This window comes from Biomphalaria glabrata, chromosome 18, assembly GCF_947242115.1.
Source record: "Biomphalaria glabrata chromosome 18, xgBioGlab47.1, whole genome shotgun sequence".
In the NCBI taxonomy this organism is placed as follows: Eukaryota; Metazoa; Mollusca; class Gastropoda; family Planorbidae; genus Biomphalaria; species Biomphalaria glabrata.
The window spans coordinates 15,845,096-15,868,634 of record NC_074728.1 but is presented as its reverse complement, the minus strand read 5'-3'; the positions used below and the strand labels follow the sequence as shown (position 1 = coordinate 15,868,634).

Below are 23,539 nucleotides of genomic sequence, written 5' to 3'. Positions count from 1 at the left end.
TTCGTAACAATATGTAAGCGATAGACAAAGGAGACAGGCAATAGTTGTAATCGATAGACAAAGGAGACAGGCAATACTTGTAATCGATAGACAAAGGAGACAGGCAATACTTGTAAGCGATAGACAAAGGAGAAAAGCAATACATGTAAGCGATAGACAAACGAGACAGGCAATACATGTAAGCGATAGACAAAGACAAGCAATACATGTAAACGATAGACAAAGGAGACAGGCAATACTTGTAATCGATAGACAACGGAGACAGGCAATACTTGTAAGCGATAGACAAACGAGACAGGCAATACATGTAAGCGATAGACAAAGGAGACAGGCAATACTTGTAATCGATAGACAACGGAGACAGGCAATACTTGTAAGCGATAGACAAAGGAGACAAGCAATATTTGTAAGCGATAGACAAAGGAGACAGGCAATACATGTAAGCGATAGACAAAGGAGACAGGCAATACTTGTAAGCGATAGACAAAGGAGACAGGCAATACTTGTAAGCGATAGACAAAGGAGACAGGCAATACATGTAAGCGATAGACAAAGGAGACAAGCAATACTTGTAAGCGATAGACAAAGGAGACAGGCAATACATGTAAGCGATAGACAAAGGAGACAGGCAATACTTGTAAACGATAGACAAAGGAGACAGGCAATACTTGTAAGCGATAGACAAAGGAGACAGGCAATACTTGTAAGCGATAGACAAAGGAGACAGGCAATACATGTAAGCGATAGACAAAGGAGACAGGCAATACTTGTAAGTGATAGACAAAGGAGACAAGCAATACTTGTAAGCGATAGACAAAGGAGACAGGCAATACATGTAAGCGATAGACAAAGGAGACAGGCAATACATGTAAGCGATAGACAAAGAAGACAGGCAATACTTGTAATCGATAGACAAAGGAGACAGGCAATACATGTAATCGATAGACATAGGAGACAGGCAATACATGTAAGCGATAGACAAAGGAGACAGGCAATACATGTAAGCGATAGACAAAGAAGACAGGCAATACTTGTAATCGATAGACAAAGGAGACAAGCAATACTTGTAATCGATAGACAAAGGAGACAGGCAATACATGTAATCGATAGACATACGAGACAGGCAATACTTGTAAGCGATAGACAAAGGAGACAGGAAATACATGTAATCGATAGACAAAAGAGACAAGCAATACTTGTAATCGATAGACAAAGGAGACAGGCAATACTTGTAATCGATAGACAAAGGAGACAAGCAATACTTGTAATCGATAGACAAAGGAGACAAGCAATACTTGTAATCGATAGACAAAGGAGACATGCAATACATGTAATCGATAGACAAAGGAGACAGGCAATACATGTAAGCGATAGACAAAGGAGAAAGGCAATACTTGTAAGCGATAGACAAAGGAGACAGGCAATACTTGTAATCGATAGACAAAGGAGACAGGCAATACTTGTAAGCGATAGACAAAGGAGACAGGCAATACTTGTAAGCGATAGACAAAGGAGACAGGCAATACATGTAAGCGATAGACAAAGGAGACAAGCATTACTTGTAATCGATAGACAAAGGAGACTAGCAATACTTGTAAGCGATAGACAAAGGAGACATGCAATACTTGTAAGCGATAGACAAAGGAGACAGGCAATAGTTGTAAGCGATAGACAAAGGAGACAGGCAATAGTTGTAATCGATAGACAAAGGAGACAGGCAATACTTGAAATCGATAGACAAAGGAGACAGGCAATACTTGTAGGCGATAGACAAAGGAGACAAGCAATACATGTAAGCGATAGACAAACGAGACAGGCAATACTTGTAAGCGATAGACAAAGGAGACATGCAATACTTGTAAGCGATAGACAAAGGAGACAAGCAATACTTGTAATCGATAGACAAAGAAGACAGGCAATACATGTAAGCGATAGACAAAGGAGACAGGCAATACTTGTAAGCGATAGACAAAGGAGACAAGCAATACTTTTAAGCGATAGACAAAGGAGACAGGCAATACATGTGAGCGATAGCCAAAGGAGACAAGCAATACATGTAAGCGATAGACAAAGGAGACAGGCAATACTTGTAAGCGATAGCCAAAGGAGACAGGCAATACTTGTAAGCGATAGACAAAGGAGACAGGCAATACATGTGAGTGATAGGCAAAGAGAGGGAATACATGTAAGCAATAGACAAAGACAGGCAATACATGTGAGCGATAGCCAAAGATAGGCAATACATGTAAGCAATAGACAAAGACATTCAATACATGTAAGTGATAGACAAAAACAGGCAATACTTGTAAGCGATAGACAAGGGAGACAGGCAATACATTTGAGCGCTAGGCAAAGACAGGCAATACATGTAAGCGATAGACAAAGACAGGCAATACATGTAAGTGATAGACAAAGACAGGCAATACTTGTAAACGATAGACAAAGGAGACAGGCAATACATGTGAGTGATAGGCAAAGAGAGGGAATACATGTAAGCAATAGACAAAGACAGGCAATACTTGTAAGCGATAGACAAAGGAGACAGGCAATACTTGTAAGCGATAGACAAAGGAGACAGGCAATACATGTAAACGATAGACAAAGGAGACAGGCATTACTTGTAATCGATAGACAAAGGAGACAGGCAATACATGTAAGAAATAGACAAAGACAAGCAATACTTGTAAGCGATAGACAAATGAGACAGGCAATACTTGTAAGCGATAGACAAAGGAGACAGGCAATACTTGTAAGCGATAGACAAAGGAGACAGGCAATAGTTGTAATCGATAGACAAAGGAGACAGGCAATACTTGTAAGCGATAGACAAAGGAGACAGGCAATACTTGTAAGCGATAGACAAAGGAGACAGGCAATACATGTAAACGATAGACAAAGGAGACAGGCATTACTTGTAATCGATAGACAAAGGAGACAGGCAATACTTGTAAGCGATAGACAAAGGAGACATGCAATACTTGTAAGCGATAGACAAAGGAGACAGGCAATAGTTGTAAGCGATAGACAAAGGAGACAGGCAATACTTGTAAGCGATAGACAAAGGAGACAGGCAATACATGTGAGTGATAGGCAAAGAGAGGGAATACATGTAAGCAATAGACAAAGACAGGCAATACATGTGAGCGATAGCCAAAGATAGGCAATACATGTAAGCAATAGACAAAGACAGGCAATACATGTAAGTGATAGACAAAAACAGGCAATACTTGTAAGCGATAGACAAGGGAGACAGGCAATACATTTGAGCGCTAGGCAAAGACAGGCAATACATGTAAGCGATAGACAAAGACAGGCAATACATGTAAGTGATAGACAAAGACAGGCAATACTTGTAAGCGATAGACAAAGGAGACAGGCAATACATGTGAGTGATAGGCAAAGAGAGGGAATACATGTAAGCAATAGACAAAGACAGGCAATACTTGTAAGCGATAGACAAAGGAGACAGGCAATACATGTGATTGATAGGCAAAGAGAGGGAATACATGTCAGCGATAGACAAAGACAGGCAATACATGTAAGTGATAGGCAAAGACAGGCAATACATGTAAGCGACAGGCAAAGACAGGCAATACGTGTAAGCGATAGACAAAGAAGACAGGCAATGTGGGAAACGTGTTCGAGAGATAAGTACGCATGAACTTGACTCGGGCACAGTTGTGTTTACTGAGCGCCTAAAGCCACTTAAGGCGGCACGGAAAACCTCCCCCTCCCCCCCCCCCCCCCCGCACAAATGAGATTGGACCATAGCGTTCTCAGAATGCCATAAGCATGAATGTAGCGCTATATAGATAAAAGGTCTAAAAGCTAGACTTGCGACTTAGAAGTCTAGAGAGTTTACAGCCAAAACGTTAGTCAGATAAATGGCAGAAACAAATGTGAGGCTACACCCTCTTCGTCTTCTAGCAAAATGTGAGGCTTCACCCTCTTCGTCTTCTAGCAAAATACTCTTCACCTCTAAAAAAAAAACAAATTTTTCAAATGGCTCATTAAGGAATTTTAGATTCTTAATTTTAATCATATTTTCAATTTTTGTTAATGGATTCTAAATGTCAAGATTTCCTGATGTCCTTTCTATTCCATAAAGATTCAAGATGTTTCACCTTGTTCACGTTAAACTATCCGTTTTATTCGATTTGTTTTTGTTCAGGGTAGATTTCGAAGTGAGTAACTCTACTGAATGCTCTTCTTATGTTGTGGAAGGTAAGAAACTTTGTTCATTTCATTCGCTAATAACTTTTTTTAAAAAAAATAGCGAGTTGTTTAGGTTATGTATTTGCTACTCCAATCATCTAGGTACCCACTTGTACGCCGATGCTTGTGAACGAATGCCATTATACATTTTAATGAAATCTCTTGATAAAAAAAAAGCAATAAATGAATGTTCTTTCCACTTGTTCCTTTTATTTTTGCTGTTGTGCTAGAAACTAAAATCAATCAGCAATGGATTCCATATACAGCTACATTAAGTTTCTTCTCAAATCGTTGTAAACTTTATAGATAACCAATAATAGTAATACAAATGTGAAAAATTACTAGAATACATCTAGTAACAATACATAAACTTTGAAAGTGGACTTTCTTTCTTAATATAACCAAAGAATAACCAAATAATGAAAACCAAACTTTCTGGAAAGAACTTCTTTTTAAAATATTGACTCAATACTACTTTGTCACTGTTGCAAAACATTTTTGCTTTAATTTTGTTTATTGTATGTGAGATTTTAATATTTAACCATCACTTGCCCCACCGCAGCCTAGCGAGGTTAGAGGTTAAAATCCCCATATTCCAAGAGCGTAGCTAATGAAGATTTTGATTTTTAAAACCCCCTCCAAAATTTACGATAAAACCCCATCTTTAAAATAAGAGCGCCGAACAAACAAAAAGCTGAGAGAAGAAGCAGGCCAGTCTGCAGCTGACCAAACCTACCCATGCCATGTATGCGGCCGATTTTTTAAAGCGAGGATTTGACTTTACAGTCCTCTTTGAGTTCATAGGAAATGAAAAATGTGCTCATCTTTAATCACGAAGGAGGAGCTATATATAAACATTCATCAGTCACCAGATTCCATGAGCTTAGCTAAGAGGGGTTTTGTATTTAACCCCCCCCCCTTTCCAGCGGGAATTGAAGGTATAAAATACCTCTTCAATATAAAAAAAAGCAAATTAAACACTAAAAATTCTATGAGTGTAGCAAAGCCAAGAAGGGCTTTGAGTTTAAACCCCCCTCCTCCAGAGCGCTTTTATTAAAGTTGTAAGTTTAAAAAAAACCTGATGAGAGTTTTGAGGTTGAAAACCTCTCTCCTCAATGTCATTCTAAAGCAAACTACGGCGCAGGAAGATCTAAGTAAGTAAGAATAGCAGATAAGGTTTTTGAAATAAAACTTTTAAATAGCAGGATAATGCACTGCAGAAACATCAGAATATGCATTTTGTTGACTTTCAATACCGAATGAGTGCTTGGAGGCGGGGCGGAGAGAAAAATCCCCACAACCCCCTCCCCCTAAAAAAAATTATGGCTACGCCCATAATGTAAACAGTAGTATCTCATTAATAACTTAATCTGATGCGAACAGCATAGTGCATTATTACCTTGTAGTAGGCCAATTAGAGTAATCCTGATCATAATATTGGCCTACATCTAATCTAGTAATTTTAATATTAAAGATTAAATTATAATCATAAGTTATATGAATTCTAGTCTAGATCTAGCTTCTAGATCTAGCACTGGCGGATCCAGGGGGGGCGGTAGGGGCGATCGGGGGGGGGGCGGACGAATTTTAGTATAGAATTCACGTAATTTGTATACGAATTTATTGCTTATGTTAATACCATATACAAATTTATTTATATTTCAACCTATTTTTAGATTATTTCGCCCCCCTATAGTATATAGCCGATTTGGCGGAGTCGGGAGGGGGCGATGGCATCAATCCCGCCCCACCCTTAAAACACTTCGGGTGGGGGGGGGGGCGTCCAATTTATTTGTAGAAACCACAGCTTGCTAACAGAATCAATTAAATATTTTATATGATTAAAACTTGTTAATATTTAGCATATCTTTGTTGGCGGATTGTGTGGGGGTGGGGGGGGGGGGGCGAATACCTCTACTCCCATTCCTACCTAAACACCTTGAGTGGGGGGGGGCGGTCCTACTTTTATGGAGAAATTTAATAAAATACTCTGAAAGACACAAAGATAAAGGCACATTCCTCGTCCCATATGCTAGGACAAATTTGTACAAATACTCCTTCTTCCCTAGTGCTATTAGAGCATGGAATGGGTTGCCTGAGCTAGCCAGGAAAAGCAGTGACTTGGCAGAATTTAAGTTATTGGTTAATATGCATGACTAAATGCATGACGCGTATGACGTAATCATCTTCTTTATTGAAGTAACGTCTGTATTATATAAGATTAGATAAGAATATTTTTCAAGTACAACATTATTCAAAAAGTCCTTTTTTAATAGGATGAATAATGAGCCTCTAGGTCAGGAGAATGCGTTTCTTCAGTGTAGAATGCAAGAAAACGCTTTTGGCGTCCAGGCTTAGCCTCGAACCTCACTAATGAATAGTGAGCTTTAGATGTCAGAATAATGCGTTACTGCAGTAAAGAATGCAAGAAAACGCTTTGGCGTCGGGGCTTTAAACTCAATTGATGAATAATGAGCTCTAGATGTCAGGAAATGTGCAGTGAAAAATGCAAAAAAACATTTGCAAGAGAAAGACCTCAACATGACTGAGTTTTTTTCTCCAAAGGTTGAGAAACACTGCTTTTTTAAATTCTCATATATATATATTGTTATAAACCTGGTGGTGGCACAGATGGGGATAGTGGTGTGAGTGAAGTCAGCCGACGCAAATCGCCCCAGGCCAGCGCTAGACAAGCGGTCAACCGTGACGAGTTACGACGGTCAGCCGAGTCGAATGTCAACAGGATGGTTCGGGAAGGATCGACGTCGTGAACAGAGCTCAGGGGCGTCACGAGGGATGTAGTCATGTGACGAAGCTAGAAACGTCGAGCAATGTTCCGTCCGGTTGTAGAAGGCCAGCAGGGACCCTATATAAAGAGCGGAGGTGTCCAGTCAAGACGGTTCACGACAGCAGGTTCACGACAGAGCTCAGAACACGGTCGACTACAGCACAGTTCAACGGTGTGGTTCTGTACGGAGTATTACGACGGTTCAGTGCGGAGTACTGTCAAATACAGTTGAGACGACTGGCGTCTTGATCTTGGTCTGCGATCGAGTCCGACACAACGAGCGTAGTGTGTGAAGTCAGTCCTGAACTGTTGAACCCAGTGCAAGCCCGGAACGAGACGGAGAGGCCAGTGCAAGAGTTGATACGGCGGTACGGTGTTATCGGAGAGATATTTGTACAGTGTACGTGTTGCCAATCGTACAGTATTTGCTGTTATTTATTCAACTATTAAAGTGTTACGTTACTCTGGAGCCCTGAGTTGTCAAGTTCTTTACGTTGGTGGTGTATGGTGCAGTTTGCAGAGAGCCTGCATAGTGAGATTCGTAACACTGGTGTCAGAAGTGGGATCGGATCGAATCGGATAGGAACGGATCTACTATGGCTCGTCTGAAACTGCTGTACGAACTCGAAGTGAAAGAACTGAAGCGAGAGCTACGTGATCGAGGGCTGAAGACAAGTGGAAATAAGGAAACCTTAGAAGCACGCCTCCGGGAAGACATAGTGGAAGAAGAGGAAGATCCAGAAACTTATCTTTTTTTAAGTAGAACCAGATATGGAGGAGCTCTATAGTTCAATGCTATGAAACATCAATTCCAAGATAGCTGCCATGAACCAACGCATACCTGCTGTTAAGGAGGGAATCATCAATACAGACGTTCGTTCAGATGCTAAAACCAGTGAGAGGAGCCTTGGTGGTGATCATGAGAACCCATTGAAACCTGATGAAGCCGTTGAAAGACATATGCAAGTCGAGAGATACCAGCAGGGTTTGAACCCAACAGACGTTGGTCCAGCTGCCTAGACTGGAGAGGAAAGTCCTGATGGTGGTCAAGAGAATCAAAGGAAGCCTGACGTTGAAGTTGATGGACATTTGCACGATGAAAGTCATCGACAACGTCTGAAACCAACAGACGATTGGTCCGCTGCTGAGACGAGAGAGAGAGAGAGAGAGAGAGAGAGGTCCTGATGGTGGTGAAAAAAGCCGAATGGAGCCTGAAGCCGAAGACGAGGAGTGTTACCAACCTGCCCCAACAGCATGCTCTCCAGACAAGGCTGAAGATGTTGACCTGTCCCACAATTCCCTGTCCTGTGGATATGAAGCCCATCCCAGTCCTTCTTCGCAAAGACCTATGAAGCCACCTCTTTGGTCAACAATCTTGGTAATCCCTGCCCTTATATCCTATACCTCTCCATGTGTCAAGTAGCTGCCCTCAGTACCGAACGACAAGAGAGCGATGCAACCACAACGTCACTGCAACAAGAGAACGATCAACTGGAGGAAAAGAAGATTGATTTGATTTTTTATTTGAGGCACATCGGCACAATTTAGGCCATGTCGTGCCTGCAGTCCCCTAAGGATCCCTCTCTCTCTAAACAACAAGGGCCAGATTCTATACAGTTATATCATTAAAATCAAGGTCTATTCACAGTTAAAATAGTAAAGGTAGTAAAAATTTATATATTTGGTAAAAATCTCAAGTAAATAGTGCATGTTCACAAATTCATCAATCAGATCTTCGTAGAAAGCCCCACTTTCCGGATAAAGCCCAGTACCTTCCCAGGGTCGACATTATCAAATAGTGTATTTAAATTAGTGACTAAAATATTTCGCCCTGACATCCTGGTATCTGGGGCAATCAACGAGGATATGTTCCACGGTGAGGCGAGAGTCACAGTACTCACAAAGTGGGGGCTCCTCTCTCTTCAGTACAAAAGAGTGCGTGATGTAGGTGTGGCCAATCCTAAGTCTGGACATGGTCGTGCTACCACGCCTTGTCAGACCCTTAGATGTGGGCCGCCACCTGACATCCGCCACAATCTGCTTGAGTTTACTGTGAGTCTCAGCCTCCCATCGGTTCTGCCACTCTCGATAGATGGCAGAGGCAATACTTTGTCTCAGGTCCGAGTAGGGAATTTGGGTTCCTGACACCGTATGATTTAGGGCTCTCTTTGCTTCTCTGTCTGCGGCTTCGTTTCCCTCAATGCCAACATGGGAGGGGACCCAGATGAAGGTGACATCCCTACGGTCGGCTGTTATTTGGTCCAACAGCTTCAGGCTCTTATGTACCAATGGGATGTCAGTCTTCATCCGCCCCAAAGCTTGCAATGCAGATTTGGAGTCGGAGCAGATTATAAATTTCCTCCTTTCTGATGCTTTTACAGCCATAAGTGCAAGCAATATTGCGTGTAATTCGGCCGTAAAGATGGAGCAGCCATCGGGGAGTCTACGGGAGATTGTTTTGTTCCGAAAGGAGCAGGCACACGCGACCTTTCCCTCCATTTTGGATCCGTCTGTGTAGATGGTGCCACAATTTCCGTAGCTCTCCTGCAGTTCCCTAAAGTGGACTTGTAGTATGCTTGGGTCTGTATTTTCTTTTTTGAAATTGAGGAGGGATAAATTTAATTTGGGTTTATTCATTAGCCAAGGAGGGTTCTAAGGAGTTTCTCTTTTAGAGATTTGGTCAATGGGTGGGGTTAAATTTTGGATGGGTTCTCTCATTCGAAGGCCCAACGGCTGTAGGACGTTAGGCCTTCGATTGTATAATTCTACCTCTGTGGGGTTAAATATGGAGTCAAAAGCAGGGTTCGTGGGGTTGGATTTTAGCTTGACTATATACTGCATTGCAAGCTTTTTCATTCTTATATCCATGGGGAGTTCTCCAGCCTCCACATGGAGACTTGGGATAGGTGATGTACGAAACGCGCCGAGACGCAGGGCAGCATTTTGTATTGGTTCCAGTATTTTTAGGTACGACTTCCTTGCTGCTCCATATATTATGGATCCGTAGTCTAGCTTGGATCGAATTAGACTCCCATAGAGCAGCAGCAAGGTATCTCTGTCAGCTCCCCAGTCCGTATGGCTGAGTACTCTTAGTATGTTTAATGACTTTTGGCATTTCTTCTTAAGTTCCTTAATGTGGGGGAGAAAATTAAATTTGGAATCTAAGGTGAGGCCTAAAAATTTTGTAGTTTTCACGACAGGGATCTTCTTTTTGTGTATAAATAGTTCAGGGTCTGGGTGGAGTCCTCTTAGATTACAAAAATGCATACTAACTGTTTTGGAGTCTGAGAATTTGAAACCATTATTAGTTTGCCCAACCCTGAATTTTGTTTAAACATAACTGTAATTTTCTTTCTAAGGTGTTCATGTTTTTCCCATAAGTAAGAATGACAAAGTCATCAACATACAAAGAGCACTCTATGCCAGGGGACAGCGCATTTATGATGCTATTTATTTTAATGTTGAACAGGGTGACTGACAGAATGCTGCCCTGGGGTACACCCATTTCCTGGTCATGAGTGTCAGAAGCGGAATTGCCCACTCGAACTTGAAATTTTCGATCTTTCAGGAATTCCTCCACAAAACGGGGGAGGTGTCCCTTAAGCCCCATAAGCGCCAGGTCACGTAGAATGCCATGTTTCCAGGTTGTGTCATAGGCCTTTTCTATATCGAAGAATACAGCTACTAGATGTTCTCTTCTGAGTAATGCGTTTCTAATATAAGCTTCCAGCCTTACCAGGTGGTCAGTTGTTGTCCGCCCCTGCCGGAATCCGCACTGGTAGTTTGAGATCATTTTATTCCTTTCCAGGTACCAGACCAGCCTACTGTTAATCATTCTTTCCATGGTTTTGCAGATGCAGCTTGTTAGTGCTATTGGTCGATAGTTAGCTGGGTCAGAGCCGTCTCTTCCCGGTTTAGGTATCGGTATAACTGTGGCTTTCCTCCAGCTGTTTGGGAAAGCGCCTGTTTGCCACACACAGTTATAGACCCCTAGCAGGACTGCCAATGAGGGTTCGGGAAGGTGCTTGAGGAACTGGTAATGGATTTCGTCTTCTCCAGGCGATGTGACTTGTCCAGCGATTCCCTCAGTTCCTCAAGCGAGAACGGTTTGTTGTAGTCTTCATTGTTCTCTGACCTGAAATCAATGGGGTGTCCTTCCTCCCTGGTTTTGACTTTTTGGAACTCTGGCGTGTAGTGTGCAGTGGATGATTTTTCTGCTATTGAGGATGCAAGGCAGTCAGCTATTTCTCTGGGAGACGTGACAGTTCGTACTTGGTTTTTCAAATGCCCTATTGCATTTGATTCTTTCCCTTTGATTCGCCTTACTGCCTTCCAAACCGCTCTAGCAGAAGTTTTGGCATCCAGACTGCCGACAAAACTTCTCCAGGAATTCCTTTTGGCTGACCGTATGGTTTGTCTAGCCTTTGCTCTAGCTATCCTGAATAGCTTTAGGTTTTCCTGGGAAGGATTCTTTATAAATGCAGCCAGTCGTTTTTTCCTATCACCAATAGCACTTTTGCAAGCTGTATCAAACCATGGTTTGCTAGGCTGTTTTGGATTTGCAGAGGTTAGGGGTACAACTTTCCTGGCTATACTTAGTAGCTTGCTAGCAAAAGTATCAGCTGGGTTCTGTTCATGGAGGATATTTTCTGTGATATCCTCGGAGCATCTTTTTTGGAATTGTTCCCAATCGGCCTTATTCAGTTTCCACCGCTGAGGTCGTCCCAATGAAGGGAGGTTGTTAGTAATGATGATTGGGAAGTGATCACTTCCCCGTAGATCATTGCTAACTGACCATTTAAAATCGTCCAGAAGTCCGGGGACGCATACGGTGAGGTCAATGCATGTGAGTGATCCAGTTCCTGGGTGCAAGTAGGTCGGTGATGCATCATTAAGTATGCATAAATCATGTTGGAGGAAGATATCCTCCAGCATACGACCTCTTGTGTCGGTATTGTTGGATCCCCACATGGTGTTATGGGCATTGAAATCCCCAAGGATTAAATAAGGCCGGGGGAGTTGTTTCAATAGGTCCTCCATGTCTGTTCGGTTTAATGGAGCGCCTGGTGGTAGATACAGGCTGCAGCAAGTGATAACCTTGTGAAGGGTTATCCTAGCTGCTACGGCCTGTAGTGTGGTCTGTAGTTCTACCCTCTCATGGGGGATGCTATCCTTCACAAGGATACAGACTCCACCTGATGCTCTCTCTGCATCCTCAACATTCTTGCTATAAGCACGGTAGCTTCGGAAGCTGATGCAATCTTTCAGAAATGTTTCCTGTAAGCAGACAGCTACAGGAGTCTCAGAGTCCATCAGTAGCTGCATTTCCTCGTAATTGGCCTTGAGGCCTCTACAATTCCACTGTACAATTCTGGAATCCATGGCTTATTCTAGATGACCTACTTGGAGCTATTTGGCCTTGGGAGGCCCCCGGAGGGGTTTCCCTTTATTCCAGTGACCTTGATATTTTTATTCTTGGGTCTGGATGGAGGGGAGGACAACCCCCTTTTGGTGGAAGTCTTTCTCTCTGGAGAGGGGAGATCCCTCTGGTTAGATCGGAGGTCATTTCCTCCTCTCTCGCCTCGGGCATCCTCTCCGCTTTGATTTCTTTCCTTAGGGAGTTGGTCAACCTCTAATTCGGTAGAGGTTGGGGTGTCTGGCTGGGTTCTCTGAGGAGAACCTGTGTCAGACATGATGTCTCTGGGTTCTCCCGGAGTTTTGGTTTTGACATGCTGCTCAGTCTCCATGCTCTCATCAGCGAGCAAAGAGAACCTGTTCTTTAGCATGACAACAGGGCTTTCTTGTTTCTTCAGAGGTGTGTTCTTTGGCGGTGTTTTCTTCTGAGTTGGAGGAGGAGGAGGGGGTGGTGGGGTCAATGTGTCCGTCTGTGTGGCTATGGATCTTCCTATCTTAGCAACAGCCTGGGCGTAGGTCTTTGTCAAGCCGAATTGGCCCTTGGGCAGGGCCAGTACCGCCGATTTCGCCTGGCTGAAGGTACATCCATTTCTTGCCTTGTACTCCTGCACGGCAACCTCCTGTTTCCACACAGGGCAGTCCTTGGAGTAGGCTGAGTGGCCAGCTTGACAGTTTGGGCACTTGAACTGGGCTGTGCAGCCCTTGTCCTCATGACCCTCTCCAGCACATCTGACACACACAGTGTTCCTCTTGCAGACTGCCGCGCCGTGTCCATAACCCTGGCACTTGAAGCACCTTATGGGGTTAGGTATGTAGGGCCTCACTGGAACTCGTAGGTATCCTACCTTCACATACTCTGGCGGTGTCCTAGTTCCGAATGTGAGGATAATAGTGGCGGTTTTGACCTCCTCACCCTCCCTGCGCCTGGTAATGCGCCGGGCATGGGTGACTCCTTCAATGCCCTCCACTACTTCCTTCTCGGAACATTCCAGTAGGTCCCTAGAGCTGATTACACTTCTGCTGGTGTTCAGACTCTTGTGTGGCATGACTTCCACTTGGAGATCATAGAGTCTTATGCATCTTAAAAGCCCATCAGAGTGTGTCTTGCTGTCTACTTCTACAAGGAGTTCCATTGATTTGTGTAGCTTAGACACACTCTCGGGCTCTCCCACTACTGACTTGAGTCCCTTATAGATAATAAAAGGGCTCAACTTTGTCAGGCTTTTTCCCTCCTCTGTGCACCTAACCACCAGAAATGATGGCCAGGTGGCACAGCTTTTTGGGACCTCCTCTTTTTTATCATCAATTCGACGTTTCTTGCCCAGACATAGGTCTGGGGCAAGTAGTTTTGTGTGTGTTTTTTTGTCCATATATATTCTTGTTAATTCGGCACCTGTGCTCCCCACCCGCCATCGAGTCCAACAAGGGGACGGACCATTCGGATGTCCAGAATGAGCCCGCCAGGGCTACACAGGTACTATACTCAGTCAGCTGCTACATCGGACATGTGTCCGATACAGCAGCTCCCTGATTGACCCTCCAGCCACCGCCCTCCAGCATAGGTCGACGACCTATGTTGGTAGCTCGGCATGACCAGCCGGTTGACCCAGAGCGGGCCATCTGGGTCTCAGGTCTAGGGGAACTTGGAGCCAAAGTATTGTGTTGTTGTGGTTTATCCTTAGATAGCCACCACTCAAACACCAGGATCTCTTTATCCCCCCTTACCCGTCGCAGTCCACGGCAAACGGACTGGTCTTGGACGTAGTGAGAATTTAAAGTTAAGGAGACAGTGTGATGATCAATGAAGGCAGACTTAGGAAAAGAGGAGGATAACACAATGATAGAAAAGAAGTAGGGCACTTTTGAGCTCCAAAAGTGCTAAGGAAAGAGGAGCGCAGTTTAACGTCATGTCTCGGGACGAGAGGAAAAGAAGATGGCGGTGTTTGCGTTGTCCAACGTGCATGGTGATTCTACCAAGAAAGAACTGCAGCCACTTGAAGACCCACTGGCGGAGAAGAAGAAGAAGGCTACTTTTGTTGAGTGCAACATGGATGACGATGCGACAACGACGTCGATGCAACCAGATGAAGGCTAACTGGAGGAGAAGAAGAAAACGTTTTCTGAATTCAACGTGGATGGCGATGAACGCAAGACGTCCATGCAACCAGGTGAAGGCCAATTGGAGGAGAAGAAGGTAGCTACCATTGCTGACTGCAACATGGAAGGCTCCATCAAGCTCAAGAGGCAAGCCAACTGCCACTGATCGACCCCCGCCTGCAGCGATGAAACTTTACAGCCAATGTCATGATGTTGATTCTGTCCGGGACAGACAGATCTAAGGAGGTGGCAGTGTTATAAACCTGGTGGTGGCACAGATGGGGGTAGTGGTGTGAGTGTAGTCAGCCGACGCAAATCGCCCCAGGCCAGCGCTAGACGAGCGGTCAACCGTGACGAGTTACGACGGTCAGCCGAGTCGAGTGTCAACAGGATGGTTCGGGAAGGATCGCCGTCGTGAACAGAGCTCAGGGGCGTCACGAGGGATGTAACCATGTGACGAAGCTAGAAACGTCGAGCAATGTTCCGTCCGGTTCTAGAAGGCCAGCAGTGACCCTATATAAAGAGCGGAGGTGTCCAGTCAAGACGGTTCACGACAGCAGGTTCACGACAGAGCTCAGAACACGGTCGACTACAGCACAGTTCAACGGTGTGGTTCTGTACGGAGTATTACGACGGTTCAGTGCGGAGTACTGTCAAATACAGTTGAGACGACTGGCGTCTTGATCTTGGTCTGCGATCGAGTCCGACACAACGAGCGTAGTGTGTGAAGTCAGTCCTGAACTGTTGAACCCAGTGCAAGCCCGGAACGAGACGGAGAGGCCAGTGCAAGAGTTGATACGGCGGTACAGTGTTATCGGAGAGATATTTGTACAGTGTACGTGTTGCCAATTGTACAGTATTGGTTGTTATTTATTCGACTATTAAAGTGTTACGTTACTCTGGAGCCCTGAGTTGTCAAGTTCTTTACGTTGGTGGTGTATGGTGCAGTTTGCAGAGAGCCTGCATATTGAGATTCGTAACAATATTATACGCACGTTTACGCATAGGGTTAGGATTTGCTGGGCGTTAGGGTTAGGGTTCTGGATCCGCTAGTGAGATCTAGTCTGGATTCTAGCTTTAGTTCTAGCCTAGAAATCTATCTTAGATCTAGTGACAATATAGTCACGATCTAATCTAGATTCTAGTTCTACAGTCTAGATCAAAATCAATATCTAGACTACATCTAAAACTAGAATAGAAAACTAGATCTAGTTTAGATCTAGATTTCTAGATATATTGTATATCTTAGATCTAGTCTAGATCAGTATAAAGTAGAAAGACCGATTATGATCAGGATTGGTAGGCTTACTTGTTGGTAATAGTGAACTATGCTGTTTGCAAGGTAAACCGGTTATTTGTGAAAGTTTTTCCTAGCCCTGTCTAATCCAATATATTAATCAAAATTGTTGGGGAGAGGTACGTATTTGGGAGCAGTGCAGGAGCAGGAGAGTGCGAGGGGTGCGGTTCGTACGGGTTGAAAACCCAGTTGGAAAAATTATAACTTGGCAAAAGGAGACGAAATCGTAAAAGATAATAATAATAATGAAGTCTCTAGATATATGCCCAAATATGCCTAGACTTATTTAGATGTTAGTTTAAATTTAAATGACACTGGAAAGTTATACCGTTTCTTTCTTAAAGTATAAGAAAGGAAACCTGTTCAGGTGATATTAAGCCTGTTTCTAATGTTAATTAAATATAATAATGTGCAATAACAATTGAATAAATGTCCCAACCGTGTGGTTTTATAATAGAATTGACACTCGTTTTGTATTTGAGAAAAAATCAATAAAAGTAAGTAATCATCTCACTGTATTGGTTTAACAACAAGAACTAACTAACAATAGTGTTTATTGGGGAACATATTTGAAGAAGGTCGGTTTGGGTGGAATCGCGACATCGACACTGTCTTGGAGTTTTCCATGCTGTTCTTATATGATTAGTTAACACTACTCTACTTATTCCAGAAGAGTTAGAAGAGTCTTATCAAAGACTACGCGTTCTCCTGTTTGCTTTTATGTGAAAAATAACGCCAAATTATGTTTTAAATTTTATTAAATTTAACGATTCAAACAAGACAATGGCTTGAAAATTCCTTGTCCATTGGTGACTTCCCTTCGGACCGCCTCTGAGTTTGTGTGATAACTTTATTAAATGTATTGTTACAGGGTACAGATACAAATAAAACAAGATAAAGAGAGTTTGTGTTATCACACAATCCGCCTATTTGCAAAGAATAATTAAGACGTGATTTTGTTTTAATTGTAAAAGTAAAAATGTTTTAAAGACTCATTTAAAGACTCATTCTGCTGAATATCCGGCTTTTTTACTATCCGGCGATATTCGGCTCCGGCCGGATATCACAAGTTAAATACGATGGACGTAGGTTTAATGTCAGCTTATTGACACTCTCTAGAGGTCACACCTTTCGAGGGTACTGAGTTTGTTTACTTAGTAGTTAATCTTTATTGGGGGGGGGGGGGCTGGACTACAAGAGCCACACCTCTAGGGTAACTATGTATATTTCCAGATGAACAACTCCCTTCACCTTTTATTTGTTTAGTCCATCACATTGAGTTCATTGATTGACAGGTGACCCCAAGTCAGATACGATGGCCGTAAGCACTCTCTAGAGTGAGGAAACTAGGTTTGTTTACTAGGTAGATAATCTTAATTGGGAGGTGGACTGGATCTCAAGCCAAACATCTACACGGGTATCCGGACAAAGAGTTTGCTTATTTGGAAAAAAAATCTTAATCACGTGGTTGGGCTAGAGGCCACTCCTTTTTCAAGTGTGTCAAGATACTTGAACATAAATCTCAATTAGTAAGCTGGACTAACGATCACATTACCTAAACGAGTGACCTTAAGCTACACATAACACAAACCTCGAGATTATATAGCCCAGTAAGCCAGTAACTAATTATTTTGTAGAAGACACGACCAGGGCTATCTTTAAATGGAGAGCTAAACACCCCATACTCTTTATTTTATTTCTTTGGTCCCTGACACCCAATTTATTGATAGACATTGACCATTTTTAAGCCAGAATGAAACAAACGCAACGTGCTAACAAAGGATATTACACTGTCAAAAAATACTACGGTTAAATAATTTTTCGAACGTGTTAACTTGAATATTACTCCTGCAGTTAAGTGTCTTGATTTGATAACAATATTCTTAATAATGTGTGACAGTCAATTAACTCCTTGTTTTTACTATATTTTTTTACTTAAGATGCGTACTTAGCCACTGTGTATCAGGCCAAGACGACTTTTACACACCTGACATCCATAGGCTTACTATCGTCCCCTTTTGTAACAGTTACTGAAACCACGAATAAAATAATTAATAAGTAATACTTAAGGAAGATGTTTCTAACACACATCTTTGCATTTAATGTTTCTTTTTGCACAGCATAAAACAAAGATGTGCATGTTTGCGTGTGTGTATTTTCTTGCCTTGTATTAAAATCTTTAGAAAGAAAGTTATTTGATTGTTTCATTCTTTTGAATTAATAAATAATGGAAAACCTTACAGTAAAATTTTAAAATCACATAAAATAAATTGAACAATAGTACCGCTGTTAGCAAACAAAGAAAGAATATGCCGGAGCGTAAAAAAAACACCCTTGACCTCTAACTAGTGGACGGGTATAATTTATCTATATGCTTGACTGACCATGCCAATGTGTTAGCTTTTTTGACTGACATCCAACTCTATTGCGTGCGTATGCTCAAGGAAAAAACAATGCTTGATGGTTAACACAAACAACTATACACACTACACTAGGACTACATGTGTAGGCTCACTAGGTATATCTGACCACGTTGTTGGTCTGAAATTCATGAACACATACATCCGACCACTATACAAGGCAGATTGCACTTTACTTATGAGATTTACATTAGTAACTAGTTAAATATATACTAACATTATTTACATTGACCTTCCTACACACATCTTTTACAGTTTGTGGCATCGTACATACACACAGTCACACTCATGCTATACAGATTTTTAGAAAAACTGTTAAGCTTGAATAAATCAATCAGTAACAGAGTTTAAAACAATAAGGTTTATAAAAGTAAAAAAAAATAAAAACAACCAATATAGGTATGTTATTTAACAGTTTCGTAAAATGTTCAGCAACACAAGCTATTGACAAGACACTTAGGTATCCGGCTCCGGCCGAATATCAAATTTTACTTTCCGGTCATATCCGGCTCCAGCCGGATATCAAAAAGTACTATCCGGTGCACCCCTAATATATATATATTATATATAGTGATGGGAACTAAACTACATTTTTTTAGTTAAACTAAAACTAAGTTTGAACTAAAAAAAAAGTAATTAAACTTTTAGTTAATCACAAATTAAACAAATTAATTAAACTAAACTAAGAAACTTTAGTTAAACTTTTACTAACTATTTTGACCTTTTTTAAGGACGAAACAGCCAAACATGAAAGCACAATCAATCTCTTTATCAAAATGTAATAAACATTTATTTGTGCACATGAAAAAAGATTTAAATGTCTTTATGGGATAAATGTAGATCTTAATAGAATCACTAGAATGATACTATTATAGAAAGAAATTAGAAGTAATTGTTCAAGTTTTAATATATAAGTTACCTCTAGAAGTAATGATAAAAATGCATGTTGACTCTAACTAACTCTAGATTCTAGAATATTCTGGATCTAATATCTTATCTTCTACAAACCAAATGATCAGAAATATAATCTGGATCTAGAATTAGATCTAACTACTGGACCTAAATCTAGATCAAATAATTAATATTTTAATCTAAAAATAATTTAAGAAATACTAGTTACTACTACTACTAGATCTAAATTCTAGATAGAGTCTAGTAGATGGGTATTTAGATCTATATACTCTAGTAGATAATACTAGATCTAGATCTAATAGATCTAGATAATAGATATAAGTATAATTATAATAGAAGTAGATGTAGATTTAGTCTAGATTTAGTATTAGATCTAGTATAGTGACGACTATTATTAGTATTGTTTCGATCTCTCCTCCTAATCAGGCCTTCTGTAAACACTGCTAAACACAACACAACACATCAAGAACTTGACAGCAAGGCTCCAAATAATCTGATACTTTAATAATGGTCAAGTAGATAACAGCCAATACTAGACCATTGGCAACAAACACATCAACAACTAAAATGTTACATTGTACATCACCGTACAAAACTATACTGTCTCTATCTCTTCCTGGACTCGTACGTTTCACTGGAGGACTGCACCAGGACCAACTTCATGGCTGACTAACAGTCCCGGTCTCAACGCTCTCCGGTCTTGAACTGCCGCTTTCCTACACACTGTCTCACTCGTACACGCAGGCTTTCGATCACATGACCATAACTTTGGTCATATTTGCGTGTAATCGTAATACTGTCCCTTGTCCATGACCCCGCTGACCTGAGTGATATATAAAAAAAAGTTGTCCGACTCTATTAAAGCTATAGTATTTTATGGATCAATGCCATGTTTACAATGTTGACATGAGAAAAGATCGTCGAAAGAATTTAGATCTAGATATAATTTTAAGAAATACACTTTGCGCAGATAGTTTTTACTTTGACACATGAAAATACAAAAGAAGGTCCCTTGACTTCATTATATATTAAAATTAACCTTCAAATTAGTGTTTCAAAACCATTTTTTACATAAATTAGTTGCTTATATCTGTGACTACAGATTTGCTGACGAACATTCTTTCATTAGACAATACCGTAATGTTACACATCTTTCCATGCCTAGGTCTAAAACTCTAATATGATATAACTTCTCTTCGCACATATTGTTTTATACTTTAACACATGAACATACTAATTATAGTCCATTCATTTCATATTTTGATCAAATTAACATTCAAATTTGGTTTTCTAAAGCATTTTTAATACATTCGTTTACGAAAACTGCGAAGCCGAGTTGAGATAGGCCAAGATCTATATTCATTTATGAATCGCGTACTAAAAATTATTTCGTTTAATTGTTTACTTTATAATCCCATTCATTTTACAAATCGGGTAAACCCGTTTTAATTGTACTATTAATGTATCGCTCTTTTCGTTTTTAATAGATATGTATGTATGGGCTTATTTTATTTTCGTAGCGAAAGAGAAAAAACTTGAAAGGAACATTAGCTAAGTTTAACATACATCCAAATCCAATCCACTAGATTAGTAAACACAAATTTAGACCCATAGGCCGCGGGTAATGTCAGGCTAGTATATATATCCTATATATATATATATATATATATATATATACCAAATTCTAAACTAGACTTAGAAATTCTAGATCTAGAATCTACAATGAGATTATTAGAATATGAATCTAGATCTAGTGTAAAAAATCTAGATTAGATCCACTACATCGCACGGCCTAGTTAGACTAAAAAAAAGTCTATCAATACTAGAAAGCTGACGAGGTTTAATAAACATTGGTGCGCCGAGTTCTTTTAGTATTTCATTAAAGCATTCATTCCATAAGACGTCAAAGGAAAAAACTTCATTGAGTCATACGGCCTAGTTAGACTAAAATGTTTTTATAACACGAAAGAGCTTTTGAGGGTTCATAGGCGTTGGTGCACCGAGTTCTTATAACATTTCATCTAAAGATATATATATTTGGGGCGCACCGGATAGTACTTTTTGATATTCGGTCGAAGCCGAATATTGCCGAATAGTAAAAAATGATATTTTGCCTGAGCCGGAGCTGAATATCTACGTGTCTTGTAAAAAGCTTGTATTGCTGATCATTTTACGAAACTGTAAAATAAAATACCTATATTGGATGGTATTATTTTTTTCCTTTTAATTACCTTATTGTTTTAAACTCTGTTACTGATTGATTTATTCAAGCTTAACAGTATTTATAAACATAAAGGCCTATCACAAATTTATCTGTGTAGCATGAGTATGTCTGTGTGCATGTATGAGGCCACCAACTATATAGGCTGTGTGTGGGAGGGTCAATGTAAAATATATTACTAGTTTAAATTTAACTAGTTACTAATTTAAATCTCTCACAAGTTGTAATAAGAAATAAAGGAACACTGAGAAGTAACCTAAAACAAGGCTTTATTCAACTAGAACGACACATGAACTGACGAAAAAGACTTGGACAGTAACACACTAAATCAATGTTGTGAACACATTCTCACGACGTTACACAAACATAAACAAATAGTACCTATTTCACCACATTTACCCACCTGGAATCAAAATAGCAAATAAAGTAATATAGTAGGCCATAGTATAAATAAATAAGAATACTAGTACCTGTTATACCATAGATCAATGAATAGTTCCAACATATATTAGTTTCTCGTGTAAACAATATTGAATAGTGATACAAGTAAACATAAAACCAGTATTAGAAGTATGATTGGTAAACAATTACTAGTTTCTGTTTTAAGCAATAACAAATAGTGTAGTAAGTAAACATAAACTCATTTATCAGTAGTACGAGATAAACAGTGCCAGTTTATGTAGTCAGTATAAGTAAACAACTCTAGACCCTGTAATTCAGTCTGGTTCTTCACTCTCTTAGGTTGTAACGGGTTTGACTATCCTGTTCTACGGTTTGCGAGTCAAGAGAAAGTTCCTGAGCGTCCAGTGGCGTATGATGGTTTTGTGTATTTTGGAGAGAAAGCGCTTGGAGGTCCTCAGAGCCTTCCATGGGTTCTTTCCTTTCTTGTATCACCGTAGGGGTGTTGACTGGTACTTCCGTGTTTGAACTTCTGGAGGATATTCTTTATCCTCACCCTGAGCGAAGAACGAAGGTTCACTTGTTGTTGTGGATGGGGAGGGAGAGAGTCTTTACCGCTGGGCAACCGCACAACGGCATATTGGGGGTTACATATCAGTAATTCAACTTCTTCCGTGAGAGGATCATACTTAAAAGATCGGTTCTCTCTTCTCAGCAACACTCGACCTGGGCTAGATAGCCAAGTTGGGATAGATATCCCGAAGGAGGATTTCCGGTCGAACCGGAAAACTCTCTTGTGTGGAGTTTTGTTTGTTGCAGTAGATAGTAATGATCTATAGGTATAGGGCCTCGTGCAAGAATAGCTCCCATCTTGAGATCGGGAGATCGAGATCTTTTAGTGCTAAAGTAACCATAGAGTTTTGTTTAGTCTCTCAATTTGCCCGTTACCTGAACGATTATAAGGGGTCGTTCTACTTGTAACTATTTCCCTCTCGTGCAGAAAGGATTGCACATCCTTTGACATAGAGGACGTACCTCTGTCAGAATGGACGTACTCTGGCATTCCATCTAAGGAAAACAGCCGATTCAAACACATTATTACAGTAGATGAGGACATATTGGGACATTGGTAGGCAAATGGGAAGCTCGAGTACTCGTCCACCATTGTTAATAGATATTTATTGTGATCTGCAGATGGGAGTGGTCCCTTAAAATCGATGCTTATTCTATGAAATGGTTGGGTTTAAAGAATCTAGGCTTCAGTTCAGCGCAAGTTTTACCAATGTTTACCACTTTGCGGACGTCCTCGCAGGAAAAAGTTCTTAGTCCGAACGAAATGGAGGAGTCTAGTAACCCCTGGGTTACAGAGGTTGCTGTGTAACAGTTTGAGGTCTTCTCCAGTCATTGCTGATGCAAAGTGGTTTCTTGAAAAGGTATCCGCTGCTGCGTTTTGTTTCTCGTGTCGATACACGACGTCATATTGGAAACTACTGAACTTCAGTCGCCATCTTTGTATCTTTTTATTTTTATCTTGCCCTTGTTTTGCTGGTCAAACATACAAGACACTGAGTGTTGATTTGTAACCAATGTGATGGGTCTACTGATTAGGTAATGTTGCCGTTTTCTCAGAGCTTCTACGATGGCAAATGCTTTCTTTTCGACTGCTGAGTGCGTCCACTATTAGTGAGCGTTCTTGAAAAAAAGGTCGTCTTGATTAAGAGTGGCGGCAATTGCGATGTCTGAGGCATCTTTTTCGACTGTTAGAGGTCGATTAT

At 40.9% G+C, this 23,539-nt stretch overlaps 1 protein-coding gene across 2 annotated transcripts in view; it reads left to right on the top strand.

Moving 5' to 3' along the window:
- LOC106065931 (polycystin family receptor for egg jelly-like) overlaps positions 1-23,539 on the top strand; it is a 175,799-nt gene that overhangs the window by 39,777 nt on the left and 112,483 nt on the right. For both annotated transcript variants that reach the window (XM_056017216.1, XM_056017217.1), the window contains exon 13: positions 4,172-4,224. In XM_056017216.1, the coding sequence (XP_055873191.1) occupies positions 4,172-4,224 (53 nt within the window). The remainder of the gene's footprint in view (positions 1-4,171; positions 4,225-23,539) is intronic.